Source organism: Xyrauchen texanus, chromosome 37 (genome assembly GCF_025860055.1).
Source record: "Xyrauchen texanus isolate HMW12.3.18 chromosome 37, RBS_HiC_50CHRs, whole genome shotgun sequence".
Lineage (NCBI taxonomy): Eukaryota > Metazoa > Chordata > Actinopteri > Cypriniformes > Catostomidae > Xyrauchen > Xyrauchen texanus.
In genome coordinates, this window is record NC_068312.1 from 33,324,427 (window position 1) to 33,351,105 (window position 26,679).

General features: G+C 37.9%; 1 protein-coding gene across 3 annotated transcripts; it reads right to left on the reverse strand.

The window, feature by feature from the left end:
* Nucleotides 1–173: 173 nt before the first annotated feature.
* On the reverse strand, nt 174–26,198 carry LOC127630613 (mitogen-activated protein kinase 13-like). Of its 3 annotated transcripts, XR_007968884.1 has the most exons (13): nt 25,891–26,198; nt 23,440–23,569; nt 22,513–22,571; nt 22,304–22,409; nt 20,938–20,967; nt 17,076–17,123; nt 16,876–16,990; nt 14,715–14,786; nt 14,207–14,286; nt 13,857–13,935; nt 10,282–10,455; nt 5,510–9,782; nt 174–5,396 (listed from the first exon to the last, which is right to left on the reverse strand). XR_007968884.1 is itself a non-coding variant. In XM_052108226.1 (12 exons), exons 1-12 carry the CDS (start codon nt 26,001–26,003, stop codon nt 9,700–9,702), a joined length of 1,083 nt encoding a protein of 360 aa, XP_051964186.1. In that variant the 5' UTR covers nt 26,004–26,198; the 3' UTR covers nt 174–9,699. The 3 variants fall into 3 exon arrangements, 2 of the variants coding, with proteins under 2 accessions (XP_051964186.1, XP_051964185.1); XM_052108226.1 differs by having other exon boundaries at nt 174–9,782; nt 10,282–10,449; XM_052108225.1 differs by having other exon boundaries at nt 174–9,782.
* Nucleotides 26,199–26,679: the final 481 nt, after the last annotated feature.

Genomic DNA, 26,679 nt, shown 5'->3' on the forward strand with positions numbered 1-26,679 from the left:
CTATCTAGACAGACACACAGTGTGTGTGTGTGTGTGTATATATATATATATATATATATATATATATATATATATATATTACAACTTTCTGAGATTTAAATGCAGATGCATGGAGGCTTCGGTTTTCACAGAATCAAGCACCCCAATGCAAGAATAAAACTTTGTGTCTCATAATCTGAATGAGCTTTATTGCCAACATGCTTACACACACAAGGAATTTGTCATGGTGACAGAATCTTCTAGTGCAAGAGAATAGTACCTAAATGCTTACATACAAACCTATACATTTAAACATATATACATACAGTATAGTGACATAATAATAATAATAATAATAATAATAATAAAAATGATATAACAGTTAAAAAAAAAAGATACATATAGGCTACACTAGAGCAATCATGTTGTTAGAATATTTTATATACAGTTATGTAATGTATTGAAGAAGAGGTAGGATATGCTAAAGAATATAAATTAAATATGGATATAAGTAGGAATGGATGGATTGAATATTGCACATGGTTGTATTGCCCAAAGGAAAGTATTTAGGGCAGTTTTAACTGTTCATGAGGTAGATGGCCTGAGGGAAAAAAAACTGTTTCTGAGTCAATGTGGGTCTCCCACTTCAGGTCCTGTGAGATGGTAATGCCCACAAACCTGAATGACTCCACTGCTGCCACATTGCTGTTCAGAATGGTGAGCGGGGTTAATGCTGGGGTGTCCTAAAGTCCACTATCATCTCCACTTTTTTAAGCATGTTCAGCTCCAGTTTGTTTTGACTGCACCAGATGGCCAGCTATTCAAACTCCCTTCTGTATGCAGACTCATTGTCATCTTGAATGAGGTTGATGACTATAGTGTCATCTGCGAACTTCAGGAGTTTAACAGAAGGATCCTTGGCAGTGAAGTCATTTGTGTAAAGGAAGAAGTGTAGTGGGGAGAGCACACATCCCTGGGTGACACCAAAGCTGTTTGTGCATGTGCTGTAGGTGAATTTCCCCATTTTCACTCCACTGACAGAGACAGCCAGGAACAGAGAGCTAGGTTAACTTAGTCCATAGGAGAGTGGGGTTGATGGTGTTAAAAGCCGAACTGAAGTCAACCAATAGTATCCTTGCATAAGTCCCTGGTCTGTCTACATGCTAAAGTACGTATTGCAGTCCCATATTGACTGCATCATCCACAGACCTGTTTGCTCTCTAAGCAAATTGAAGGTGATCCAGAAAGGGTTCAGATATTTCCTTCAGGTGGGCCAACACCAGTCTCTCAAATTACTTCATGCCACAGACATCAGAACGATGGGTCTGTAGTCATTAAGTCCTTTGATCTTGGGTTTCTTTGGGACAGGGATGATTGTGATTTACACTGCTCCAGTGATCTGTTGAAGATCTGTGTGAAGATGGGGGCCAGCTGGTCAGCACAGGATTTTAGACATGTGGGTGAAACACAATATGGGTCCTGTGCTCTTCTGTTTCTGGAAGACCCCGTACATAACAACTTCACAGATCTTAAGTGCATGTTGAGTAGCAGGAGAGGGGAGGAGGGTGGTGGCAGGAGGTGTAAATGTTTGTGTGCTGTGAAGGTCAGAGCGGGTGTGGGGTGTGTGGTGTATGAATGGGCTTTTCAAATCTACAGTAAAACACATTCAGGTCATTAGCCAGTTGTCGATTCCCTATAGTGGTGGGGGGTGGTGTCTTGTAGTTGTTAAGTCTTTCAAGCCTTTCCACACTAATGCACAGTTATTTTGCCTTTTCTTTTTAACCACTCTTATCTCCTTTGTCAGTCTGTATTTGGCCTGATTGTACAAGCTTTTATCCCCACTTCTGTAAGCATTCTTTTGGCCTGACGAAGCTGCCTGAGTTTTGCTATAAACCATGGTTTGTTGTTGTTGTATGTTAAAAAAGTCCTAGTAGGAATGCATATGTCTTCACAGAAACTGATATATGATGTCACAGTATCTATGAGCTCGTCCAGGTTGGTGGTAGCTGCAAACACTCCAATCAGTGCAGTCAAATCAGGCTTGTAGTTCCAGCTCTGCTTCATTGGTCCATCTCTTTAGAGTCTTTAATACATGTTTAACTGATTTTAGTTTCTGCTCGTAGGTCGGAAGATGAACCAGACAGTGATCAGAGAGTCCTAAAACTGCATGTGGGACAGAGCGATATGCATCCTTTATTGTTGTGTAGCAGTGGTCCAGTATATTTCTGTCTCTGGTGAGGCATGTAATGTGCTGTCTGTATTTGGGCAGTTCCCATATGAGATTTGCCTCGTTAAAATCTCCCATGAATAATAATAAGTCCAGGTGTTGTTGCTCCGTTTCTGTGATCTGATCAGCCACCTGTTACAGTGTTGTGCTAACACACGAGTGTGGAGGAATATAAACACACCAGAATACACGAGGAAATCTTCCGTGTTAAGTAGCAAGTCTTACAGTTTATGAAGAGCTATTCGAAATTAGGACACCACATCTTCTTCAGTGTTGTTACATCTTGTGGGTGAAACACAATATGGGTCCTGTGCTTTTCTTGTCTTCTGTTTCTGGAAGACCCGGCACACAACATCTTCACAGATCTTAAGTGCATGTTGAGTAGCAGGAGAGGGGAGGAAGGTGGTTGGAGGAGGTGTAAATGTTTGTGTTCTGTTAAGGTCAGAGCGGGTGTGGGGTGTTTGAATGGGCTTTTCAAATCTACAGTAAAAAACATTCAGGTCATTAGCCAGTTGTTGATTCCCTACAGTGGTGGGGGATGGTGTCTTGTAGTTGTTAAGTCTTTCAAGCCTTTCCACACTAATGCACAGTTATTTTGCATTTTCTTTTTAACCACTCTTATCTCCTTTGTCAGTCTGTATTTGGCCTGATTGTACAAGATTTTATCCCCACTTCTGTAAGCATTCTCTTTGGCCTGACGAAGCTGCCTGAGTTTGGTATAAACTATGGTTTAATGTTGTTGTATGTTAAAAAAAGTCCTAGTAGGAATGCATATGTCTTCACAGAAACTGATATATGATGTCACAGTATCTGTGAGCTCGTCCAGGTTGGTGGTAGCTGCAAAAACTCCAATCAGTGCAGTCAAATCAGGCTTGTAGTTCCAGCTCTGCTTCATTGGTCCATCTCTTTAGAGTCTTTAATACAGGTTTAACTGATTTTAGTTTCTGCTCGTAGGTCAGAAGATGAACCAGACAGTGATCAGAGAGTCCTAAAACTGCATGTGGGACAGAGCGATATGCATCCTTTATTGTTGGGTAGCAGTGGTCCAGAATATTTCTGTCTCTGGTGGGGCATGTAATGTGCTGTCTGTATTTGGGCAGTTCCCATATGAGATTTGCCTCGTTAAAATCTCCCAAGAATAACAATAAGTCCAGGTGTTGTTGCTCCGTTTCTGTGATCTGATCAGCCAGCTGTTACAGTGTTGAGCTAACACACAAGTGTGGAGGAATATAAACACACCAGAATACACGAGGAAAACTCCCGAAACTTCTTCAGTGTTGTAACATCTGTACACCAACATTCGTTGATGTAAAAACATGTTCCACCGCCTCTCATTTTCCCCTTTAACACCACGGTGCGATCTGCTCAGAACTGCTGGAAGCCCGGAGTTTGACCAGCGTGCCAGCTATAAATCGGTATGTGGAATCATTGGAGACGTTAAAGGCATCTATAGAAATGAGTTGTTTTCTGGTTGAGGAAAGCAGGCAGGCAGGTATTTCAGACATCTTTTTATCATAAATTCTTGGGGGCTCTTAATGTAATACAAGGATATGCTGATGACTGACAGGGTTTTGGCCTATACTATAAATGTTAATGATGCACTCCTCTTATAATTATAACATAAGGATTAGCTTGCATTACAGTACTAACTCAGATTGACAGATAGATAGAGAAATTAAGCAGTGACATTTTAGATGACATTTTTTTTGTTAAAAAAAAAAAATTAATCACAGGGAAGCATGCCCCTAATAGGCTGATTACTTTTTTCAAATAGAACAATAAAATGACAAAAAATATAAGACAATGGCACAGAAGTCATAGGCTTTTATGCCAGTTAAAAATGATCCCATATTTTGCAACATAGATAAAGTCAGGCTCCTTAGAAACCCAAAGGACTGAATGAGCTTCTACATTTCATACCGTTGTGCTACTAAACCCCTCATGTGCCCTCAGTTCTCCCATTTCTTCGCCTCATTTACATTTTCCTCCACAATCAAAACATCCCGTCACACCTTTCAAAGGATTTGATGGTACCCAAATGAGCCTTAATCAAGTAAACAATTCTCACAAATCTAAAGCTTTCTTTGAGTGTTTGACTGAAGTCTAAAACAGTGATTGTGGCGTTAAAAAGATTCAGTGAACTAGTCACTAGAGTAATATTTAGCAATTGTTTATGCAGTTCTTTATACTATCTACATTAAGTCTATATATATATTTATGTATCCTAAATGTCAAATGTTTTTTTTTTTTTTTTTACTTATTTACTTTTAAGACCCATAACACTAAAATACATGATAATGTGGCAGGCCAATGTAGAGCATAGCACTTGAGGGATAGTTCACCCAAAAACCCAATTTAGTTTGTGGAACTTTGAGTATTTTCACCCAACATAATTGTGAGTAAATGACAATGGTTTCATTTTTAGTGAACTATAATTTTAAAAGCAATAGTTCTCCCAAAAATAAAAATTCTCATAATTTACTCACCCTATACCAGATGTGTATGACTTGCTTCTGCAGTACACAAAGTAAAATTTTTAGAAGAATATCTTAGCTCTGTAAGCTTCATACAATGCAAGTCAATGGGGTCTGAAACTTTAAAGCTCAAAAAGCTGTGTTAGGATCCATCTGCAGGAAGTTTATGAAGAGACACAAGCAAACAATCCAAAACAGCAGGCAGAGAGATGTAGTCTTGAAGCAGGCAGATAAATCCAATAAACCAAATAAACAGTCCAACCATGCAAACAAAATATAGGGTTATACAAAAAGCAATAAACAATGACAAAATGACACACACACACAAAATGGGTGAAGATCAGTATTCGGGAGAGGGCTCCCTCTGGTGGTTGGTAGGATGGGTAACAACCTCAGATGTCACAGAACCCCAAGCCCCCCCTCTCAACACACAACTCTTGGTGTTCTTCTGCTGTGATGTCCCCTTGGTCGTGGTGCTGGACGATTAGGATGAGCTTGGTGGAAGTCTTGGATCAGGGACATGGCAATTATGTCCTTGGCGGCTACCTACGATCTCTCCTCTGGTCCGTAGCCTTCCCAGTCCACCAAGTATTGCATCTGGCTCACTTGTTGCCTTGAGTCCATGATCTCGCTGACCATATATGCAGGTGCTCAATCAACCTCCAATGGAGGTGGAGGCTTGGGGTTCGTGATTCCAGGGCCAGATACTGGGTGGACTGGTTTCAGCAAGGACACATGGAAGGAAGGAGAGATGCGGTAGTTAGCCGGAAGCTCTAATCAGTAAGTAACTGGGTTTATTTGACGGATAATTCTGAATGGACCCACATACCTTGGATTGAGCTTCCTGCAGGGTAGCCACAGCTTGAGATCCCTTGTGGATAACCAGACCCTCTGTCCAGGCTGATAATTGGGGTGAGGGCACCTCCACCGGTCAGCCTGAAAGTGCTGTGCTCAGACCGCTCACTGTAGCTGGACATGTGCGCGATCCCACTCCCTCTCGCTCCGCCTAATCCAATCGTCCACTGCTCGCACTGTAGATGGTTCTCCTGACAAAGGGAACATTGTGGGTTGGTAGCTCAACATGCATTGGAAGGGGGTTAGTCCTGTAGAGGTATGAGTGAGGGAATTATGTGCATATTCGACCCAGGGCAAGAAGTCGCTCCGCTTTTCCGGTTCACGGCTACAGTAGCTCCGAAGATATCTGCCAATCTCCTGGTTTAAATGATCCACCTGTATGTTGGCTTGGGGTTGATAGCCTGAGGGGAAACTCACATTGAGGTCCAGTTGCTTACAGAACGCCTGCCAAACTCGGGACGTGAACTGTGAACCTTGGACATGATGTCTTCTGGAAATCCATAGACACGAATACTTGGTCAAGTCTACATGATTTTGAGAATCAGTTGATAATTACCAGTATGGTTGTGTATCCGTTGGAATTTGGCATGTCGGTGATGAAATCGATGGAGAGGTGGGACCATGGTCTTTGGGGTATCAGCAGTAGTTGGAGTAATCCAGTGACTTCACATACTTAGTAACATCATGAATCACAGATGGCCACCAGAAGGAATTAGGTACCAGTGTGATTGTTCTTTGGATGCCAGGGTGTCCTCTGCTAAATGAAGTGTTGACCCATTGGATAGATCTCAGACGTAGAGCTTGTTGTACAAAGTGCTTGGTTGGGAGGCAGTCAGGTGGTGACGGTTCGTGCAGATAGTGATAGGATTGATCCAGGAGGAGGCTGGATGTGGTTGTAACATGCCTATGTGAAAGTGCATCTGCTTTGCCATTCTTGCTGCCAGGGCAGCAAGTGACAGTAAAATTGAACCTGGTGCAGAACAATGACCATCGGGCTTGATGTGGATTCAGTCTCTTTGCTGCCTTTATGTATTCAAGTTTCTTGTGATCAGTGATAACATGGAACGGGTGGACTACCCCCTCTAACTAGTGACGCCACTCTTCAAGTGCTGAATCCTAGATTCGTTCAGCAGAATTTAACTTTCTGGAGAAAAATGCACAAGGGTAAATCTTGCCTGGGGTACAGTCACATTGTGACAGGACCACTCCAATCCCACAATCAGTAGAGTCTACTTCAATGACGAAAGGAAGATTGGGGTCAGGGTGTTTCAGTATAGGAGCGGTCGTGAAGCTTGACTTGAGGGAGGCGAAGGCTTGGTATGCAGCGTCGTTCCAAGGCAACTTGTTGGGTTTCCCCTTGAGCAATGACGTTGAGTGGTGCTGTAATGATACTGTTGTTTCTGATGAAATGATACTGTTGTTCTCTGCCTTGACAAATAGCTGGTGTTCCTGGAGATGTGATAGGACTGGATATGTTGTTCTTTTTTTGAGAGTAGATGAGGATGTTTTCAATGTAGGCAACCACACACTGATTCAGTAGGTCTCTTGACAAAACACTGGAAAACAGAGGGGGCATTAGCAAGTCCATACATATTCATAGTGCCCCCTGATGGTGATGAATGCAGTTTTCCACTCATCTCTTTCTCTGATTCTGATGAGGTTATAAGCACTTCTTAGATCGAGCTTAGTATATATCTTATCCTCACTGAGTTGTTCAAGGGCTGAGGGGATAATTGGCAGTGGGTAACGGTATTTCAAGGTGACAGAGTTCAGGCCTCGATAGTCGATACATGGACCTAGACCTCCATCCTTTTTCTCCATGAGGAATAAAACCTGCAGCTGCAGGGATGGATGTAACCAGAGGCAAGGGCTTCCTCGATGGAAGTTTCTATAGCTAGGGTCTCTGGGTGTGACAATGGATAAGCCTTGCTTCTCGCTAGAGCTGTATTAGGCAGAAGTTCAATGGTGCAGTCCTATGTACGGTGAGGAGGAAGAGTAGCTTTGACTTTACTAAAAACTTCATTGAATTCTGCACACTCCTCAAGATTCATGGTTACGGTTTGGAATTCAGGGCTTTCAATGCTGGTGGTAAGACAAGGCATAGAGACAGCACAATGGAGACAATGTTCATGACAGAAACATGAGCATTTCGTGAGTTCGCCCTGGTTCCAGGATATAGAAGGATTGTGGATGGCCAGCAAAGGATGACCCAGGATAAGAGTGTGATTGGGTGAATTTATGGCATACAGTGATATGTTCTCCACATTAAATAGTTCAATCTTGATGGTTATGGGAACAGTCTGTTGGGTTATACCAGTAACAATGGGAGTGTTGTCAACTGTGGTGATATTAATCATTGGAATGCATTGAATGTTGGGTATATGGAATTCTTGTATGATCTCTTAATTTATGGGAGACACAGCAGCCCCAGAATCCACTAAAGCTGTAATATTTTAGAAGATCACCAACAGAGATTTCTACAGGCAACTGAAAGCTGTGATGGATAGGCGATACAAAGTTTGTGGTACTCGCTTTCAGCCTTGATTCAGGGGAACTTGATTTCTTGTGTGGGCATGCAGCATTGAGATGACCTGGTTCACCACAGTAACAGCAAAGTTTTTATGGTTACATCGACTTTGGCATTCCTCCATAGAAACAAAGAACATAAAAAAACATGCATAGGTTCGGGTGATTCAGTTGATGTCTGTGCCTGTACTGAGACAGTAGACTTAGAAGCAGAGTGAAACTGGGGTCGTAGAGCAGCTGAACATAGATATCTTGACCACCCGCTGGATACTCGAAGTCTTCATGGATCTGTTGAACGAAGTAGTCAAACGAGGTCTGTATTTGAGGATCTTTGTCCCAAACAGCAGTGGCCCAATCATGTGCTTTACAGGTAAGCAGAGTCATCATAAAAGTTGAATTTCTTGGCATCATGATTAAATTATTCAGGTTGATTAGAGAAATAAACTTTACACTGTCGTAAAAAACCCAGCAATTCTCAGCAGAACCATCAAACTTGTCAGGAAGAGCAAGGCTAACCTGTTTAGCATGGGGAGCTGGCAGTGAGTGAATGTAGCGAGTCAAACATTAATTGGCGGCTCGTAGGCTGTTCGGCTGGTCTTGATAACCCTTTAAAAATTCACACTGGTGTGCAAATGCAGCCTGGAGCTGAGACTTCCACTGGATCCATGGTAGGCAAAGTATTCGATTACGAACTGGCCATGGAGACGGTGTTAGGATCCATGTGCAGGAAGTTTATTAAAATAGGCATGACCAAACAATCCAAAACAGCAGGCAGAGAGACGTAGTCGTAATTCAGGAAGATTAATCCAATAAACCAAATAGACAGTCCAACAAGGCAAACAAAAAGGGTTATCCAAAAAGCAGTAAATCCAGAAAAACAGGCAATGGTAATAACATGAATCAATAAACAATGGTAATGGAAAACCACTCAGTAAGGCAGGGTGAACAGGCAATTCTTCACACAGAACAATGGAACTGCATGGCTATATATACATATGTGGTAAACAGGAAATGAGCAGTGAAGAAATGGGTGAAGATCAGTATTCGGGAGAGGGCTCCCTCTGGTTGATGGTAGGATGGGTAACGATCTCAGATGGTACATCTATACAACTACAGTGGTTAAATCCATGTCTTCAAAAGTGATATGACATGTGTGGGTGAGAAACAGATCAATATTGAAGTCTTTTTTTCCTACCACCTACTGGGCAGGCAGCAGAAATGATAGTATAAAATTATTTTTAACAAATATTGATCAGAGTCTCACCCACATCTATCATATTGCTTCAGTGAAGACATTGATTTAACCACTGGAGTTGTATGGATTACTTTTATGCTGCCTTTGTGCTTTTATTACTTCAAAGTTTTGGATCCTGTTAACTTGTCATTTAACTTTTCATTTTTGGGTAATCTACTCCTTTGAGGTGCTATGCACATTGGCAATAAATGAAGGACAGACCACTATATCAAAAAAAATGTTCACGTTCAACAGAGGCCCAGAAACACCACATTTACAAAATACTGCAATTTATATCAAGTTTTTAGAAATGCATATGCATTCTAAATTGTTCCAAGGCAGAGATTGAAGGACTAATTGTACCACTGTAATACAGTGTGACATTAATGTCGAGCACATTATTACTAAGACATTGTGAGTGTGTTTCTTCTTTTTGAGTCTCTTCTTGGGAATGGAACAAAGGTCCTCACTTCTTTAAATGACAAACCTGTGAAGTAAATGGTAATGTTACATAATAATAAAATACACATTCAATATACTGTATGTACATATGAAGTACAGCAGCCATAATAATAATAAAGATGTCAATTTGTAGGCCAATCCAGAGGGGTAATTCACCATGGGTTTCTAATGGATTTTAAAAACTGCAGTTATCAATGCATTACTAAAATAAAGTATGTAGTAAACATAAGGCTCTACAACATACATTACACTAAGTCATAACTTTATACCCCGCTTTTGAAGCACTCTTTTTTTGTTGGACATTAAGTACACAAAGTCATACTTCATACATTATTTTTTAAATTGTAGTGTGTTGAAAAAATGCATGTTAAATACGGACTGCATCTACCACAAGAATATGACTTTACATGCTTGGTCAATCAGACAACCAGTCCTTATGTACAAACTTATTAGCAAAATGTTTTTTTGTTTAAGGACAACAAGAGCTGAAGAGCTACATAATTTTCAGAAATATATCAGCTCACGTTTCCATTCTTCTAAGGGCAACGTGCCATTGTCAAAGCTGTCATCATACGCCGTTGGCTCTGTCCAGTCTTCTGGGTCCCTCAGGCCATCAAAAAAACTGTGTGCCAACGCACCATTAGCAGTGAGTCGATCATCAGCATCTAACACCAACATCTTCTCGAGCAGCTCTACCGCTGGGGTTAGTTACCAGTGCAGCGGTAATGAGGGAGGACACAGGTGTGCCGTACACAGAGTAACAACATTAGATTAGCAACAGCTGATGACAAGTGTATTATTACATGGAATTATTGTATTAGTATGGGGCAAGCTGAGTTAAGGTTTTACAATATAGAGTAATTTTGGTCTTTTATTAAGGTTGATTAATGTATAATCCAGAAAGATTTGCTTCAGAATTAAAGGCAAATTATTTAAGTGGACTCTCAATGAAAATATGTGATAATGATTTTAATTGTTATTTGCTGTACAACATTGTTGTTGCAGAAATTATAGATTGCATTTCCAAAGTTTTGAATCAAAATAAAATAATGCAAAATAGACAAATTTTGTTACAGATAACTAACTGTAAAACAATAACAATAATCTCAATGATAATAACAACAACCTTAAATAATCATTCAATTCAAATACTCAGAGGTGTCAGAGTCAAATTTCACCCCAAAATTAAATAAATTATATATATATTATAAAAAATATATATATTTTTAATAAAAATGATATATATATATATATATATATATATATATATATATATATATATATATATATATATATATATATATATACACACACTGTCAATTTGGTAACGAACACAGGTTTGACAGGTTTGTCCTTAATAAAAATAATTGTTTTACAGCAACCATAGTTTAACTATGGTATTTGTAGTAAAAACATAGTAACCACAAAATCAACATGGTTACTGTCATGTTTACAATATATAATAATCATGGTTACTATATGGAAACTACAGTATTACTGTTGTAAAACCATTATTAATTGTATCAAAACCATGCAAAGAAAACCATGTTGACAGCAGTCATGGTTACTACAATATGACTATAATAAAGCAGTCATGGTTACTACAATATGACTTTAATAAAGCAGTCATGGTTACTACAATATGACTTTAATAAAGGAGTCATAGTTACTACAATATGACTATAATAAAGCAGTCATGGTTACTACAATATGACTTTAATAAAGCAGTCATGGTTACTACAATATGACTATAATAAAGCAGTCATGGTTACTACAATATCACTATAGTAAAACCATGGTTAATTTTCAGTAGGGTCTTTAACAAAAAAAAAAACATTTTCTCGAATTACTAAATCAACATTTTAACTTATAACCTGCACTATTACTTTACATGCATCAACATAAAATGCATTTCAAACTCTACTGCACATTTTCAATATTCGGAAGATGTTCATCACTATAGAACAAACTTTGCTATTAAAATGGATACGAGGGATGCTGTGACACAGCTCGAGTGTTTTAATCCTACGTGAAAATCACACATCTTTGTCAGCGGAGTAGGGAAACATATGGCAATGAACACCCCAATCACTTTAGTTTTATGCCTTTCCGAATTAGAAAAACTAAAGGGAGTGTCGAGGGATGTCTGCAAACAGTGCCTGTTTTGTGAAAGTTTTTTTGATCGATGCTCTTGTTTTTTTGCCTGTTGCGTGCTTTGCATGGTATTTGCTTTGTGGTGTACGCTCTGGCTTTGTCTAGTGTGGGAGTGCATGGTATCGCTTTGTTGGTGTTGCTGTGCATTCTCTTGTCTTGTCTGTCATTTGGCATGAGCGCATGTTGTCTTGTAGTTTCTGGCGATATGCGCTCGTGTCATTCGTATTTTGTGTCTGTGAGAGCACGTGGATTTGCTTTGTTTCTGATTGCCATGTGTCTCTCAGTCTTGCGTCTTACCTCGCCTCCTTGTCTGCTTATTATTAGTTCATTAGTTGCACCTGCCCTCCTTATTAAGCTGTTTGATTTCTCTCCCTATTTTAGTCTCCTCCTGTGCTTTGTCAGGTGCTAGATTGTCTAGTTTCCTCATCATGTCTGTCCTGTCAGAAGGTCTCCAGTTTTAAATCCGGTCTTGCTCCAGCCCAGCCCATCTATATTTAGTGGCCCTGGACTGTGTTTCTCCCATTGTGGAGGTTTTTCTTTTTCCTTTACTGTTGTAACTTCAGTTTGTTTAATAAACACCCATCAATCTGCATTTGCGTCCTGCCCTCTCTTCATTGGTTCACACGGTGTGTGAACCAGTGACAATACAAACTTGCCAACAAGGACTCAATGGGAAGTCTCTTTTTCCCATCTCCTAAACCCAGGGGGTCGATTGGGGACCGTCTAGCCCATCACAGAAGGCTCTGTACTCTCCATCAAGGGGAGAGGGACGTGAGTGTATTTGCTCCAAAATGCACAAAAAGGCATCATAAAAGTAATCCATGCAACTCCAGTGTTTTAATCCATATCTTCAGAAGAAACATTATGTATAAAATATATAATTTATTTTTTGCTAGAAATGATTCTCCCTGCTCAGGGTGATATGCATGAAGAATGTGAATCACCAAAAACACAAGAAGAATGTGAAAGGGAAAGTTAAAGCAGAGTTTGACTGAGCAGGGAGGATAATTAAAAGTAAAAAAGGACATAAATATTGATCTGTTTCTCACCAACACCTATCATATCACTTCTGAAGACATTGATTTAACCACTGGAGCCTTATGGATTTCTTTTATGCTGACTTAAGTGGTTTTTTACTTGCAATTTACTTGCATTATATAGACCAAAAGAACTGAGAAATTCTTCTAAAAATCTTCATCTCAGTTCAGCAGACGAAAGAAAGTCATACACAACTGGGAAGGAATAAGGGTGAGTAAATCAGGAGAGAATTTAAATGTTTGGGTGAACTATTCCTTTAAGTACATTTACCCCAAATTCTTATTTATGTAATGCCAAAAAAATAATAAAAATAAATTCTCATTTCAGTAACACAGAACAGCAATAAAAATAATCATGTCCTGATACAATTGGTTTAATTTAAATCAGCATGAATCAAATTCAGTACAACTAATCGAGCAATGTTGTATACTAATACACTATACAATTTAAATAATAAATTCATATTTTTTTCCCCCCAATAATGAGAATGTGAATGATTTTGAGGTGAAATGTGACCCATTTCTTGACAGTTTTCATGAGACTTACATGTTTGGGAGACATTAATTAATAGAATTAATTTTTTGGATGTCTATTAAATTCCACGATACGATATAACTTATCTAGATGTTTCCGCCGCTGTGCAACAATACAAGATATATGTAGCAATCTCTACTGGTGATGGTCACATTCTGCCTGCAGTTTTGAGTAAAATGTAAAAACTAGCTTAAATTCCTCTGTTGCATTTGCCCAGCATCTTGTCAGTTTTGTCAGAAATAATGACACATCACGTTGACAAGCGGAAATTATGCTGTCAAACTAAATCATACATTTTACAATAAAAACTCTTGCAACCCAAGAAATGTGTCACAACATGACAGTAGTAATTTTTCATTAGGGTATTACTAACCTTTTTTACTGGCTCTGGGAAACAATGCAGAAAAATCTTTGCGTGGGTATTGCGGCTGAGATCTGATGTAGCCTTTTGCCTATTTAACAGTAATGAAAAGACAGCAAGGTATTGACATTAATCAAGATCAGGGCTGACAAATTAGCACATTGGCAACAGCAAGATGTTAATAATTCAAGTGATTGAACACAAGGCCAGATATTTTTTCCATTGTATTTTGTATTGCTATGGCTTTAACAATTCATTCAAGTTAAATCAGAGCTCAAATTCAGATTTAATCAGGTTTCTGATTTACCATATAATAAAGATAAGGAGCTTAAGTATCTCTGGTTGCACTGAAAAAGTCTTACCTCTGGGCTTCCTAGTTTCTCAATGAATTCTGGACCTGGTGTCCCTGTTACTTTCATTATCTGAGTCAACTGATCCATGTCTGAATATCAAAAGTTAAAGACAATGCATTGCATATGATTCTGAGTAACAGGGTTCTCACGTTTTTTACCAATGAATTTCCATAACGTTTCCAGCCATTTGTGATTGTGACTTGCAATCAACTAAAATACAGCGTACCTTGTCAATCACTACAATCAATGTATGTTTAAAATAATTTTTAGGGTACTTTCTCTTAATTTAGCACTCAGGAATGTGACGTTTGGTAACACTTTAATCTGTCTTGAATACTACTATTCTGATGCTAGTGAAACTTTGTAATACGGCACTTTTCGTACCACTGTCTCCTTAAGATGATTCGCTTAATGTATTCCTCTTTTGTAAGTCGCTTTGGACAAAAGCGTCTGCCAAATGTATAAATGTAAATGTACACAACAGAATAAATCAGGCAAGGTGAATGCTGAAGGATACAGTCTTTGCCTTTAAAGAGAGTTTTTCCATTGAACATTTCACCCATGATGCAGCCAACAGACCAGATATCCACTAGAAATGGAAAAAAGAGAACAATTGTAATAAATATTGAACTAGAACCATCATTGTTACAAGCAATGGCCATTAAAACAACGCAAAACCATTTGGCATGCAATAGATTCACACATAACTACTGAACACAGTAATCTAGTATTGATCTTGGTAATAAAAAAATCAAAGCACATTTAGACTAACTGGCAATTAAAGATTGATTTCTATCTAATAGAAGGGCAGCAAAGCATTTGTAAAGACGTTCAACCAAAATATTATTTTGACCAATTAAACCTATTTGATTATTTTGTGTCATTTTTACCAGATGATATATTATTAAAAAAAAATGTGAAGTGCCTACATGATGTAATTTGTATTTCTACACTGTAAAAAATTGTCTCAACAGCAAGATGATCCACACTCCTTTTTCAATTTTTTTTATATTTTATTCATATCTCACAATACAGGAGGCCTCAAGGCCTTCTTCAGTGTGTAATTTCGTTTGTTTTTTTATTAAGTCTGATGGTTTCCCTGGTGTGGGCATCAACTTCTAATTACAGGTAATTGGAAAACTCAACCAACAGGATTCTCTCCTTAATTACTTAACAAGCTCGTTAATTAGACCGGACATCTATGTGTGAAGTGATCCAATATTTTAAGCAAATAGTGCCTTTCATAGGTCCATATCACCACCTAGAATCACATAAACAGTTTACCAGAAAGGACTGAGTACATATTAGTACAATCATATAAGATGTAAATATACAATTCACCGCATCACAGTATATGAGCTACTATAAAATCATGAATACATCGACACATATTTGATGACAATAAATGGCGATCTGACACATCAAGCAACAAATGCCATTCATAAATCAATATCACCACCTATAGTCAAGTGAAAAAATCTATCAATGGCAAAGTGAAAATAAAGTGAAAATAACAGTACAATAATGATTTCTATTCTACAGAGCATTGGTGAGAGGCTATTTAGGGATGCTTAGAGGTAACAGGAGAGATCGAAATCCAAATTAAGGCCCAATGGAGACATGAACTTCAAAAAGTACATCCAATAAGCTTCATGTTGTAGTTTTTCTCCACATTCCCACCTCTTCTGAAACTATCTACCTACTAATTGTACCTAGAGATTTCAGTCTCTAGGTACAATTATGATTTCAAGCTCGAGTACAAGTCCTAGTGTTTAACGCATGGGCAGAGCGCTGGATGGTGCTATAGGCAGTGCAATCGAGCATGAAATCATAATGGCCAAGGAGACTGCTGCCAAGATGTACAATGAAAAAGCAGTTATATATCGGCCTGTTCTCACCCAAAACCAATTGGATCTCTTCATAAGACATTGATTTAACCACAAGAGCTTTATGGATAATGTTTATGCTGACTTGATCTGCTATTTGGAGCATCAAAGGCCTGTCCACCCTGCACTTGCATTGAATGGACCTACAGAGATGAGATATTCTTCATATCTCATAAAATATATATATTTTTTTATATTCAAAAATACATATTTTTGTTTTGTGTGTGATTGTGTGTGTTCTGTAGAAGAGAGAAAGTCATACATATCTTAGATGCCATGAGGGAGAATAAATTATGAGAGAATTGTAATTTTTGGTTGAACTATTCCTTTAATTGCATTATTTAGTGTCACACATGTTACCCTGAGTTTGTGTTTGTGTGAGTGACACTGTGCACTGTTCTACATGTGCATTAAATATTGGTTATTGCAAGGGCCACTCTTTATATGAACTTTAAGTCTTCATTTCTTGCACATATTTTCTACTGTGATTAACAATACATTTTAAAGTGAAAAGCAGAATGTTATAGTTCCTAAAGGTTGGCATATCATATCACCTTTATATAATTTATAGTAATAACATAAACGGTAGTGAACCGTAAAATATACAGGCATCAAAATTACATCTCATAAAGTCTGAAACATGGTCACCATATTTTTATTGAAAATCTATAGCACAAAAGATGACTCAATCTTTAATAATTTAAAATTATGCTTAATCTAAAAGACCTGAGTAAAATAGCTCTTGGCTCATAGGTTTAAGAGGTATAGAAGTCTAAACAAAGATGCTCTTGCCTGTCTGCGTATAGTGCATCCAGTTTAGAATGACCTCAGGGGCCCGGTACCAACGTGTCACGACGTAACCTGTCATCTCAGCTTCCGCATGACGTGCCAGGCCAAAATCCAAAATCTGCAGCCAGAACAAAGCGTGTTTACTGCCAACCTTCAGCTGCTTACTTTTCTCTCTTTTATGCTGAAAGAACAGTGGCACAAACCTTCAGCTCGCAATCTTGGTTCACAGCCAGGTTTCCTGGTTTGAGGTCCTGCAAAGCAAGTTGTACTTTTCAAAATTCAAAAAAGTCAGCAGGGCAGCTTTGAACAGTTCTAAGCATGTACAGAAAATGCCCCACCAAACAACATAACATTTCAAGCAGGGCAGTTCCTACAAATCTGAAAGCACGTTTAAGTGAATAAGTAGGGTGTTGTGAACAAAACCATAAGTAAGAGTATGTGTCACAGTATCACAATAAAGATAATTGTGCTAGATATTCAAGCTCCCAAAAATGTATATATTACATATTAAATTATCTTTTGGATAATACAGTGATTTCAATAGTTTACAAAAGAAACATACTTCATCTGATAATTTTTGATAATAAGAATTGCAGTGAATTTCTTTAATAAATGTAACTTAATAAAAATATATATTTTTTCCCTTTAATTCAGTGAATGTCATTTAGAGGTATTTTTAAAAGATGATTCGGTCCTCTTTATTGTTAGTAAGCACAATTAATACAACATTTTAAGTTGGGCACAATCTGAATAATCGGTTAAGAGCTAATGATTAATCTTTGCAATTATCGCTGAATAGTCGAATAATCGTTAGATTAATCGATTATCAAAATAATCGTTATTTGCAGTCCTAATGAGTACCAATTACGTCTTTACCTTCTCCTTTATTAAAATTTGCATGACAGATTTCAGTACAATGTTTAAGCATTATAAGATCAAAGCAGATGTACTGTATCAATTTACGACAGCATTTAAAATGCTGAGCATGAGTTTTATCAGAAAAGGCAACAAATAATAGCCTAATAATAATTTTGAGTTTCAATAATGTCCTTTGGTCATTGTAAAGCGCAATTCACATGAGTTGAGTCGAGGCGTCAACGATCCGTTTAAAAACCAGCACCAAGCAGTGCTTTGTCCTTCCACATGACAAGCATTGCAGAAAGTGTCACGGAGGGGCGAATTTACAAGCTTGCCACGCAAGAAAGTGAGAGGCGTGCACAATGAACATCGAAAACATTTATTTGGATGAGAAAAAAATGGCAATTGCTTTGATTGCAGAAAATAAAAAGAGAACTCGTTTGTTTAGATCTTAGCGTTTTTTCTTTTGTAAATGTAATTTCTGTAGTTCAATAACTGGGGTCTCTTGATACTCGGAAACGATAAGGTAATAAGACATTCAATATCTCTTCATAAATTTGGAGAGTGTTAAAATATTTCTTGTAGCTTTGTACTCTCTAAGACATCATTTGTGAGGAAAAACACTTTGGTGTGAAGTTGGGGCTGAGGATGCACTGAGGAGTCACTTCATAGACTTCAATGTGTTCGGCAGTGCTGACGCGAGTCATGTGAACAGCCCTCAACATGTATAAACATCAGTCACTTTTACACATTAATAGCTCTTCCGCCCTTTTCGCTCCGTGATGAACAAGGTAGACTCACATGCCGAAAGCTGAAGTAAATGAACAACATGCCCCTCTCATTCAGTCAGTCGGTACCTGTACCAGGGCATTCCATTTGTCATGATAAATTGAGTCCACCTGGTAAATCGAGTCCCCATATGACATCACAGCGATTCCATTGGCTCAAAGAGCTAGTTATGGGTACTCTATTCAGTGCCTGGTTAAATATTTTACAAATTGACTTTATGGAATATGCAGTTTTAACTATGTACTGTAAATATGAAATTTAAAGTATTTTAAATCATATGTTGCACAAAAAAATAAAAATAAATAAATATAGATTGTGAAATTAAAGACGTGTCATTGCTTGCGTTTTTCAGCTAGCCTACACTTGAATAACATGATATGTTTTTGCACAGGCATTAGAAACGGTTACCTCCATGGGGACTCGATTTGCGGACTCAATTGATCATGACACCAGGGCTGAGTTCGGAATTGCATACTACCATACTATTCATACTATTTCTGCCATAGACACATATGGCAGAAGCAGTAAGAGTAGTATAGGTAATATGCCGTTCCGAACTCTGCTTGTTTCTCACAGTGCAAGCGCCAAGCATGCGATTGGCTGTAGCTGCAACCAATTAAGCGATCTGCCTTTGTTGGACCGCAATTGCCAAGCACACGATTGGACGCTGCTGTAATCAATCACGAGGGTGTAAGCACCCTTATCCGTTGATAATGTTTCACAATGCACAGCCGCTGGCAGTGACAAAACTATATGAATTTGTGTATTTGACTCCTGTTCTGAGTCCTTACCATTACCATGTTTTTGTACATGTAACGAAAACTTGCAAGCAACACAGTCAAACCGTTTTATTATACTAAAATATTTTCCAGGACAAATAATTATTTCCCAGGATATTTAGGTATTTTTCTTATTTTTCCATGACATTTCCATGACTGGAAAACTGCATTGTAAATTTCCAGGTTTTCCAGGACGTGTGGGAACCCTTCTATGTTGCAATGCTTTGGAAAGTTTATAATAATATTAGTCAACAACATATGGGACTAAAAATGTGCCATAATGTGAAATTTAGCATTATGGTAAGAATGATTTAAAATCAAGTTGTTTGTTTGAATTTTGCATTTCCAAATAAAGAGAAAATTGTATAAAAGCAAATATTTAAACATACTTAATTCACTGACAGAATAGACAGTGAAAATAGTAATTACAATATGGTTATTATATTTAATTTAATTTAATATCGTGGTATAAACTTACTCATATTGTGATATAAGATTTTGGTCATATCATCCACCCCTACATAACTTCACATTATGTTAAACTTGAGTTAAAAACAAAAGGATCAAAACAGCGAAACTTTAAATATCCGATCGAATGAGCCACATTTGAAGCCATTTTAAATGAGCTGTTATATGGACAACTGTGACTGCACATTATTTGATTTCAGAATTAATGTGGAATGTTTGCTTTTTTGCTTGGCAACCATAATCAACCCACAGTTACACTGTCTATAAAAGACACAAAGGGCACATGAAAACTAAAACCCTTCCATTATAATCAACAGGAAGTGCCCATCTACGAAAATTCTAGAGTAGACTAAAGTTTTATACTTGGGACAAAAAAGCACCATGAACATACTGTACACTGTGTAACATTGTTGTTGTTACCATAAAGGAATAGTTCTCCAAAAATGATAATTCCTTATCATTTACTCACCCCTTATGGCATCTCAAACTCGTATGACTTTCTTCTTCAGAATACAAATGAAGATTTTTTGATGGAAATATGGTGTGTTTATATCCATGCAATGCAAGTCAATTGGGTCCAACACTTTCAGGCTCAAAAAATGACATTAAGGCAGCATAAAAGGTAATCTATACTTGAGAGGTTTAATCTATGTCTTCTATGCATGTATTTTTGGAGCTTGAAAGTGATGAACAGCATTGACTTGCATTGCATGTATACAAGCAAATCATATCACCATCAAAAAAATCTTTGAGTCATACAAATTTGAGATGGTACAAAGGTGAGTAAATGATGAGAGAATTATAATTTTAGATATTTTTACCTGACTTAACTCTTAAAATGAATTGTGTTGGTTTAACCTAATTGATTCAATGATCTAGTGCATTACATATTTATTACTATTAAATGCCAAAGCTGGATGACCACTTGCTCATCTTATCAGATAGGTAGCATAGTAAATAGCTTTTGATAGGCCACTGATCAACACATATTAGTGAATTAACTGTAACTAGATGTAATTCATGGAGATGAAAACTCCCCAAAGGAGCACAGCGATGTCTCCCTGCAAAGAGCTACAGCAATCCCAAGAGATGCCATGTGTTTTCAATTCAGCTCTGTGTGGAAATTATCATTATTAACAGATGCTGTATATTCATTGCCAGTCTCACTTACCCTGTGAATGATTCCAGCACCATGAATGTACTGTGGAGACAAACAGAGGGAGAAATTGCACAAATCAGTATCTTGTAACTCTTCACAGTGCTTTTTTAGTGCACGATTATACAAATAATAATTCCTATTGATAGTCTGAATCTTCCAAACAAATCATCAAAGTGCTTGTCTGGTTTCTTGGACTACAACTGGACTTCAGGGTTTACAGGAACTTTTGTTCTAAACTAGTAACAGCAGATGTGATTTGCAGAGGCCAGATATCTGGATATTTTTATTGAAGTCAACATGAACCAGAATTCAAAAAGCCATTATACTTCCATGATGTGACGTGTTTCCAAGTGAGACAGGAAGGAGAAAAAAATGTAGCGTGAGATTTTATCCATCGGTAAATGTAAGCGCAGCGTAGTTCTAGCGGGAAGACTAGCAGCTGTACATCATCGCACCATTAGCGGGGTAACTCCCAGCCAATCACATGTAAGCCATTGCTTTATAAGTCTGCTCACAATTGCTGTTTCAGTGTGCTAGCATGGCAACCTCCACCACCCCACGATCACCAGTTGAATCCTGTCCTGCACGGGGGTAGGCTCCTCGCCCCTGCCTCCTATCTCCGGCAGGATATGACGGTTCAGAGAACAACTTCTTCGGGCCGCCAGATGGGGCCTACGCCAAAGAGAGACATTACCTTCCTGTTTTAAATCCATCAAATAAATGTCATCTTAAATTATTACTCAAGTCTGCGAGTCTTCCTGATAGAATTGATTTTATTGTTAATAGTGGGTGTTTTATTCCAGAATGGAGCCAGAACAGAATGTGTTTTTGCAGCAGAGTGGAGGACTACTCTCTCTCCTGAAACACCCATTGCTTGAAACTAAAGGGGTCTTGGTAATGTTGTAAGAAATGAAAGTCGTTTCAGACGTGGAGCAAGTTATTACGAAGACACCTTTGCACTGATAAATTGTGCACAATAAGACCAGGAATATGTATTAAGAATGTAAAAAGGGCCAATTTTCAGTTCACGTTGACTTTAAAATGAAGCTTCTTTGGTCAATTTATGCCTTGCATCATGTCCTAACCAGGTGCGACGTGATAAATTTGAAGCGGCAGGACATTTTGTCAGTCATTTGGCTTTTATTATGGTGACATCATGCAGTAATAGTAGCCCTGTACACATAGAAATCTCACTTTTTTAAACATAAAAACATTTAAACATAAAACATGTTCTGATTAGCTGTGGTCGTGACGTATCATACTGCATTTTTGCTTTTGGTATGGACAGACACAGTACTTGTGGCTTGTGTTGTGTCGTGCCTGGTTTGGAAACAGTGTCAGTATTTTGATTCTTATTTTGATATTGTTTTGGTTTGACCTTTAGTCCGCACAGCATTTGATAGACCAGGAACTGCACATGGTCTTCTGAGAGGATGCCCTTGACTTTAGAGAGATCCATGTACATGTATGGCATAACCAGATAGCTAAAAACGAAAAGAAATTACATTTATTTATTTTTTCACAAAAACAAGTTCAGGCATATGGCACATAAGGTACATGAAAATTAAGACTCATTAAAAAGCTCACAAGTCTTGGAAATTGTCCAGTCTCAAGGCAGGAGTGAAGACATCTAGCAGGCCAATCACCTGGGTTGGATTGCAATATTGACATGGCAAAAAGTAATGGGTTACATGGTCTTTTCAAGGCAATATAATGATGCTAGATGGACAGATTGACTGAAAAAGCCTGCCTAGTTTTCACTGTAATCTGCAGGTATTTAAAGTAATAGTTCACCCAAAAATTTTAATTCCTTCAAAATGTTTTCACCCTCATGCCATCTCAGATGTGTAAGACTTTCTTTCTTCTGCAGAACACAACCAAAGAATATTTCAGCTCTGTAGGTCCATACAATGCAAGTGAATGGTGACCAAATCTTTGAAACTCCAAAAAGCACATAACAAAACATAAAGGGAGCAAAAAAGTAAACCATATGACTCCAGTGGTTAAATCCATGTCTTCTGAAGCGATCCAATTGGTTTTGAGTGAGAACAGACAAAAATAAAACAACTTTTTCCACTGTAAATCTTGACATCGGCAGTCTCAAAGTTCTCAGAGCTTCAAAATTCTGGCCACCATTCACTTGCATTGTAAGGACCTACAGAGCTGAGATATTCTTCTAAAAAACGTTGTGTTCAGCAGATGAAAGAAAGTCATACACATCTGCGAAGGCATGAGGGTGTGTAAATTATGAAAGAATTTTCAATTTTGGGTGACATATTCCTTTATTTAAAGTACTGTTTCTAACACTGTAATCAATCATGAAGTGTGTCTCTAAGCAAAACAAGTATCCTGTTCTGTGCACAAACACAGTCGACTAAGATAAACACTTGATACTCACACCATCTAAAACCATTCTATCATCTTTATGGTCATACAACTAACATGTGAAAACAATGTAAGCAACATTATTTGACTAGTTGACTCCAAGGCATTTCAAACAAAGATTACACTTACATTTTCGTGCTTCATATGCTTGAGGAGCTTTAGTTCTCGATAGGCTCTCTTTCCAAAGATCTCCGACTGAAAAGGCCGGTGTAATTTCTTGATGGCCACCTTCTCTTTGGTTTTACTGTTGATGGCTGAGCTGAGACAGGCAGAACATTCACAATCATAACCGAATCATGCACAGAGGTTGTAGGTTCAATGACTGATTGTAATAGACTGTGAAACTGATCAAGATTTAAAAAAAGAAACCAAACTAATTTGTTCATATATATCTTTGTTTATTTCACATTTAGTTTTGTCACAAAAACTAAGTTGCCAGATCTTGTGGTTTTCACACCTTCCTTTTTCATGTGGAAGTGGTTGGGATAGATTATATCATGATGACTAGTTTCACTTGTTGTAACTTGTAATAACATGATTGTCCCAGGGAATAATAGGCCAATAATAAAGTTGCCTAGACATATACAACAAGTCACAACATACAACATAAAAGTCCTTGGCTCAGACTTCAGTTTTTCCAGTTTAAGCAGCAAACTTTTTGCAGTGCCAGATTTCCAAACATCCATATTTTTAACTCTACAATACATTAAAATGTGTTGATGCCCGTTTTCACTTAGTATGAATGGCATTTTTGTCTAAAAATAGCACAAAAAACATAATTTCTAATATTTGCCATCATAGCGGTATATCCAAAATTAAAAATCAAATATCAGTAAACTAAATCAGCTCAATTGTTCACATAACGTTGATTAAAAACATATTTTTTAATCTTCTGTAGAATCACTCTAGGAGACAGAAAAGTTACCTTATTTGAACAGTCACCTACATAATGTTACAAAATGAGAACTTAAGTGGGGCAAACAGTACACAATTGCAAAGTCATGTTTGGAGGATAGCTGTGAAGTTATGGAAGACAAATCAGATATATTTGGACAACAAATCTACATTTAGTTCATTTCTTATACAATCACAAAATTATTTAACTATAAAATTGTGAAAAAAATAAATCCTATCAGTGCATCCCTATGCAAAACTGTTACAAAAACAAAGAAGTTAAGCCCAATTGACAGCATTTATGCCATACTTAACGTTGATTACCACAAAAAATTATTTTGACATGCCCCTTCATTCCTGTCTTAAAAAATAGAAAAAAATCAAGGTTAAAGTAATGCTCGCGCAAATTTGGCCGCTGGATTATAAATGTGTGTTTAAACTCACACAAGTAACGCGAACCCGCGAGTATTCCCCTTCTCTTCTGGATAAGGACAGGAGAAGGGGCTTCTATGACTTGGTTCATAGTAAAGTACAACCAATAGCTGGAATCAAGTAGACACGCGTATTTTCAGAACTTACCAGGTAGTCCAACTTCCTCGCTCACTTTCCTCCAAGCGATGTCTTTTTTCTTCCAGTCTCTGTACATGTATGATGTTGTGTCATACAAATCCGGGTGCCCACACACCACTACAAATGTTTTTTATTCATTTTCCAGATTTCTTCTGCTACTACGTCAGTGACATCTGGACAATCTCAATGCTGATAGGCTTTCGCGACAACGCGTCATGTGGACTTTTCAATATGCGAATGAAGCGATTTCGCGTGTTCGAGTCACGCCATTCGCTTCATTCACGCCACCAGGTGCGAATTCGCGTTTATTCGCATCTTTGCATTGACTTTGTATGTAATTGCGCCATACGAAACTTTCACTTCGCGTTGCATGTGAACGCACCATAAGGCACTTACAATGGAAGTAAACAGGGCCAATTCTTGGAGGGTTTAAAGACAGAAATGTTAATCTTCTAATTCCATAAAAGCACTTACAATAAATACTTGTGTATTATTTTAGCTGTTATGTTATTTGTTTAAATCAGTATTTTTATGGTTGTATTGGGGTATATACCACGTTAGGTCGTCATAGCAACAAAATTGTAAAATGTAAACTTGACACAGAAATGGTGACTACTTTTGAAACAGTGATTGGAACAGTGAATATTTTAATGTATACCTATTGGGCCCTATTCACTTCCATTGTAAGTGCCAGATTTTTGCTTTTTTTTTTTTTTTTTTTTAATTAAAGGAGGGACTAGTCGAAGTTCATTTTATGGTTATTACCATTAAGCCATAAATGCTGTCGATTAAACTTAATTTGTATTAAACCTTGGATATTCCTTTAAGACTGAACCCATACAGATGTGTAATTCTATATCACCAACCACCCAAATCAACTTATTTAACAAAGCACAAGGACTATGGAGGAGAAATCCAGGCAATGGTTACACAATTCAGATGCAAGCCAGGTTATAACATTCCATATGGTTATAACACACAGGAGTGAACTTCCATTATAAGCACCATTATAAGATATGTATGCTTTCACAGCGTCCTGCTTCATGTGTCAACCTGTTGAGAAGCAGTTGCTGACCGTCTACCTGTCAGGCGAACACAGCAACTTGAGGAACTCACCATACACTGCCATACGCTCCCGTTCCGATCTGCTTTAAGCAAACGTACTTCTCAGGAACTTCCCATATTGTGCCGTTTATCTCCTCGCGGCTGAACTCGACCCGTGACTCCATTCAGCGATGAAGGAAAACAGACAGACAGCAAATCTTCACAGCGCAAAGAGCGACTCTCACGCGATATTTGCATTCGAGCTCCAAAAGTTCAGTGCTTAGGAACGGATTTGTCGGAATAAAAAAAAAGCTGTTTAACGGACACGGCATCGACGCACAAAATCACAGGCCACTGAAACTTTGTAACATCATGTTCGCTCGCTGTGATCTTTCTGGTGCTGATGTCATAATCCTCCACACACGCCTACTTTCGAATTCAAACTGCAGTTTTGATTGACACACTGCTGTATGGCGTCATTTCTATATCACCAGCTTGATAACTTGAAACAACTTGAAACAAGATTAAGTGTAATTTGATGTTATCGAAAAACGTAGCTGTTAATTTTATATATTTGAAAATATTTTGTGTAAATTCACCTAAAAACAAGAACTAAAAGTAGATTTGTTGTCCAACTATATCTAAAATATCTTCCACAAGTTCACAGCTCTCCTCCAAACATGTCTGTGCAATTGTGCACTGTTTACTATATGTTTTATTTATATATTCAGTTAATTTGGTACTTATGAGTACAATTTGTAATCTTTTTATAACCAAGAAAGGCTGTCCTCAATACTGCTGTCAGTACCATCACGACAAGTATTTTAGAGAATAATTAATATTTTCCAAAAACCTTTTTGG

What these genes read in the sequence shown, in the direction of transcription:
- LOC127630613 (XM_052108225.1), bottom strand. Translation starts at nt 26,003, where the DNA reads ATGGAGTCACGGGTCGAGTTCAGCCGCGAGGAGATAAACGGCACAATA. An exon ending in CTGGACAATTTCCAAGACTT is followed by an intron (nt 22,410 to 22,512) that starts GTGAGCTTTTTA and finishes TTTCGTTTTTAG; the next exon opens with CTATCTGGTTATGCCATACA. An exon ending in TCCCAGAGCCAGTAAAAAAG is followed by an intron (nt 10,456 to 13,856) that starts GTTAGTAATACC and finishes AACTAACCCCAG; the next exon opens with CGGTAGAGCTGCTCGAGAAG.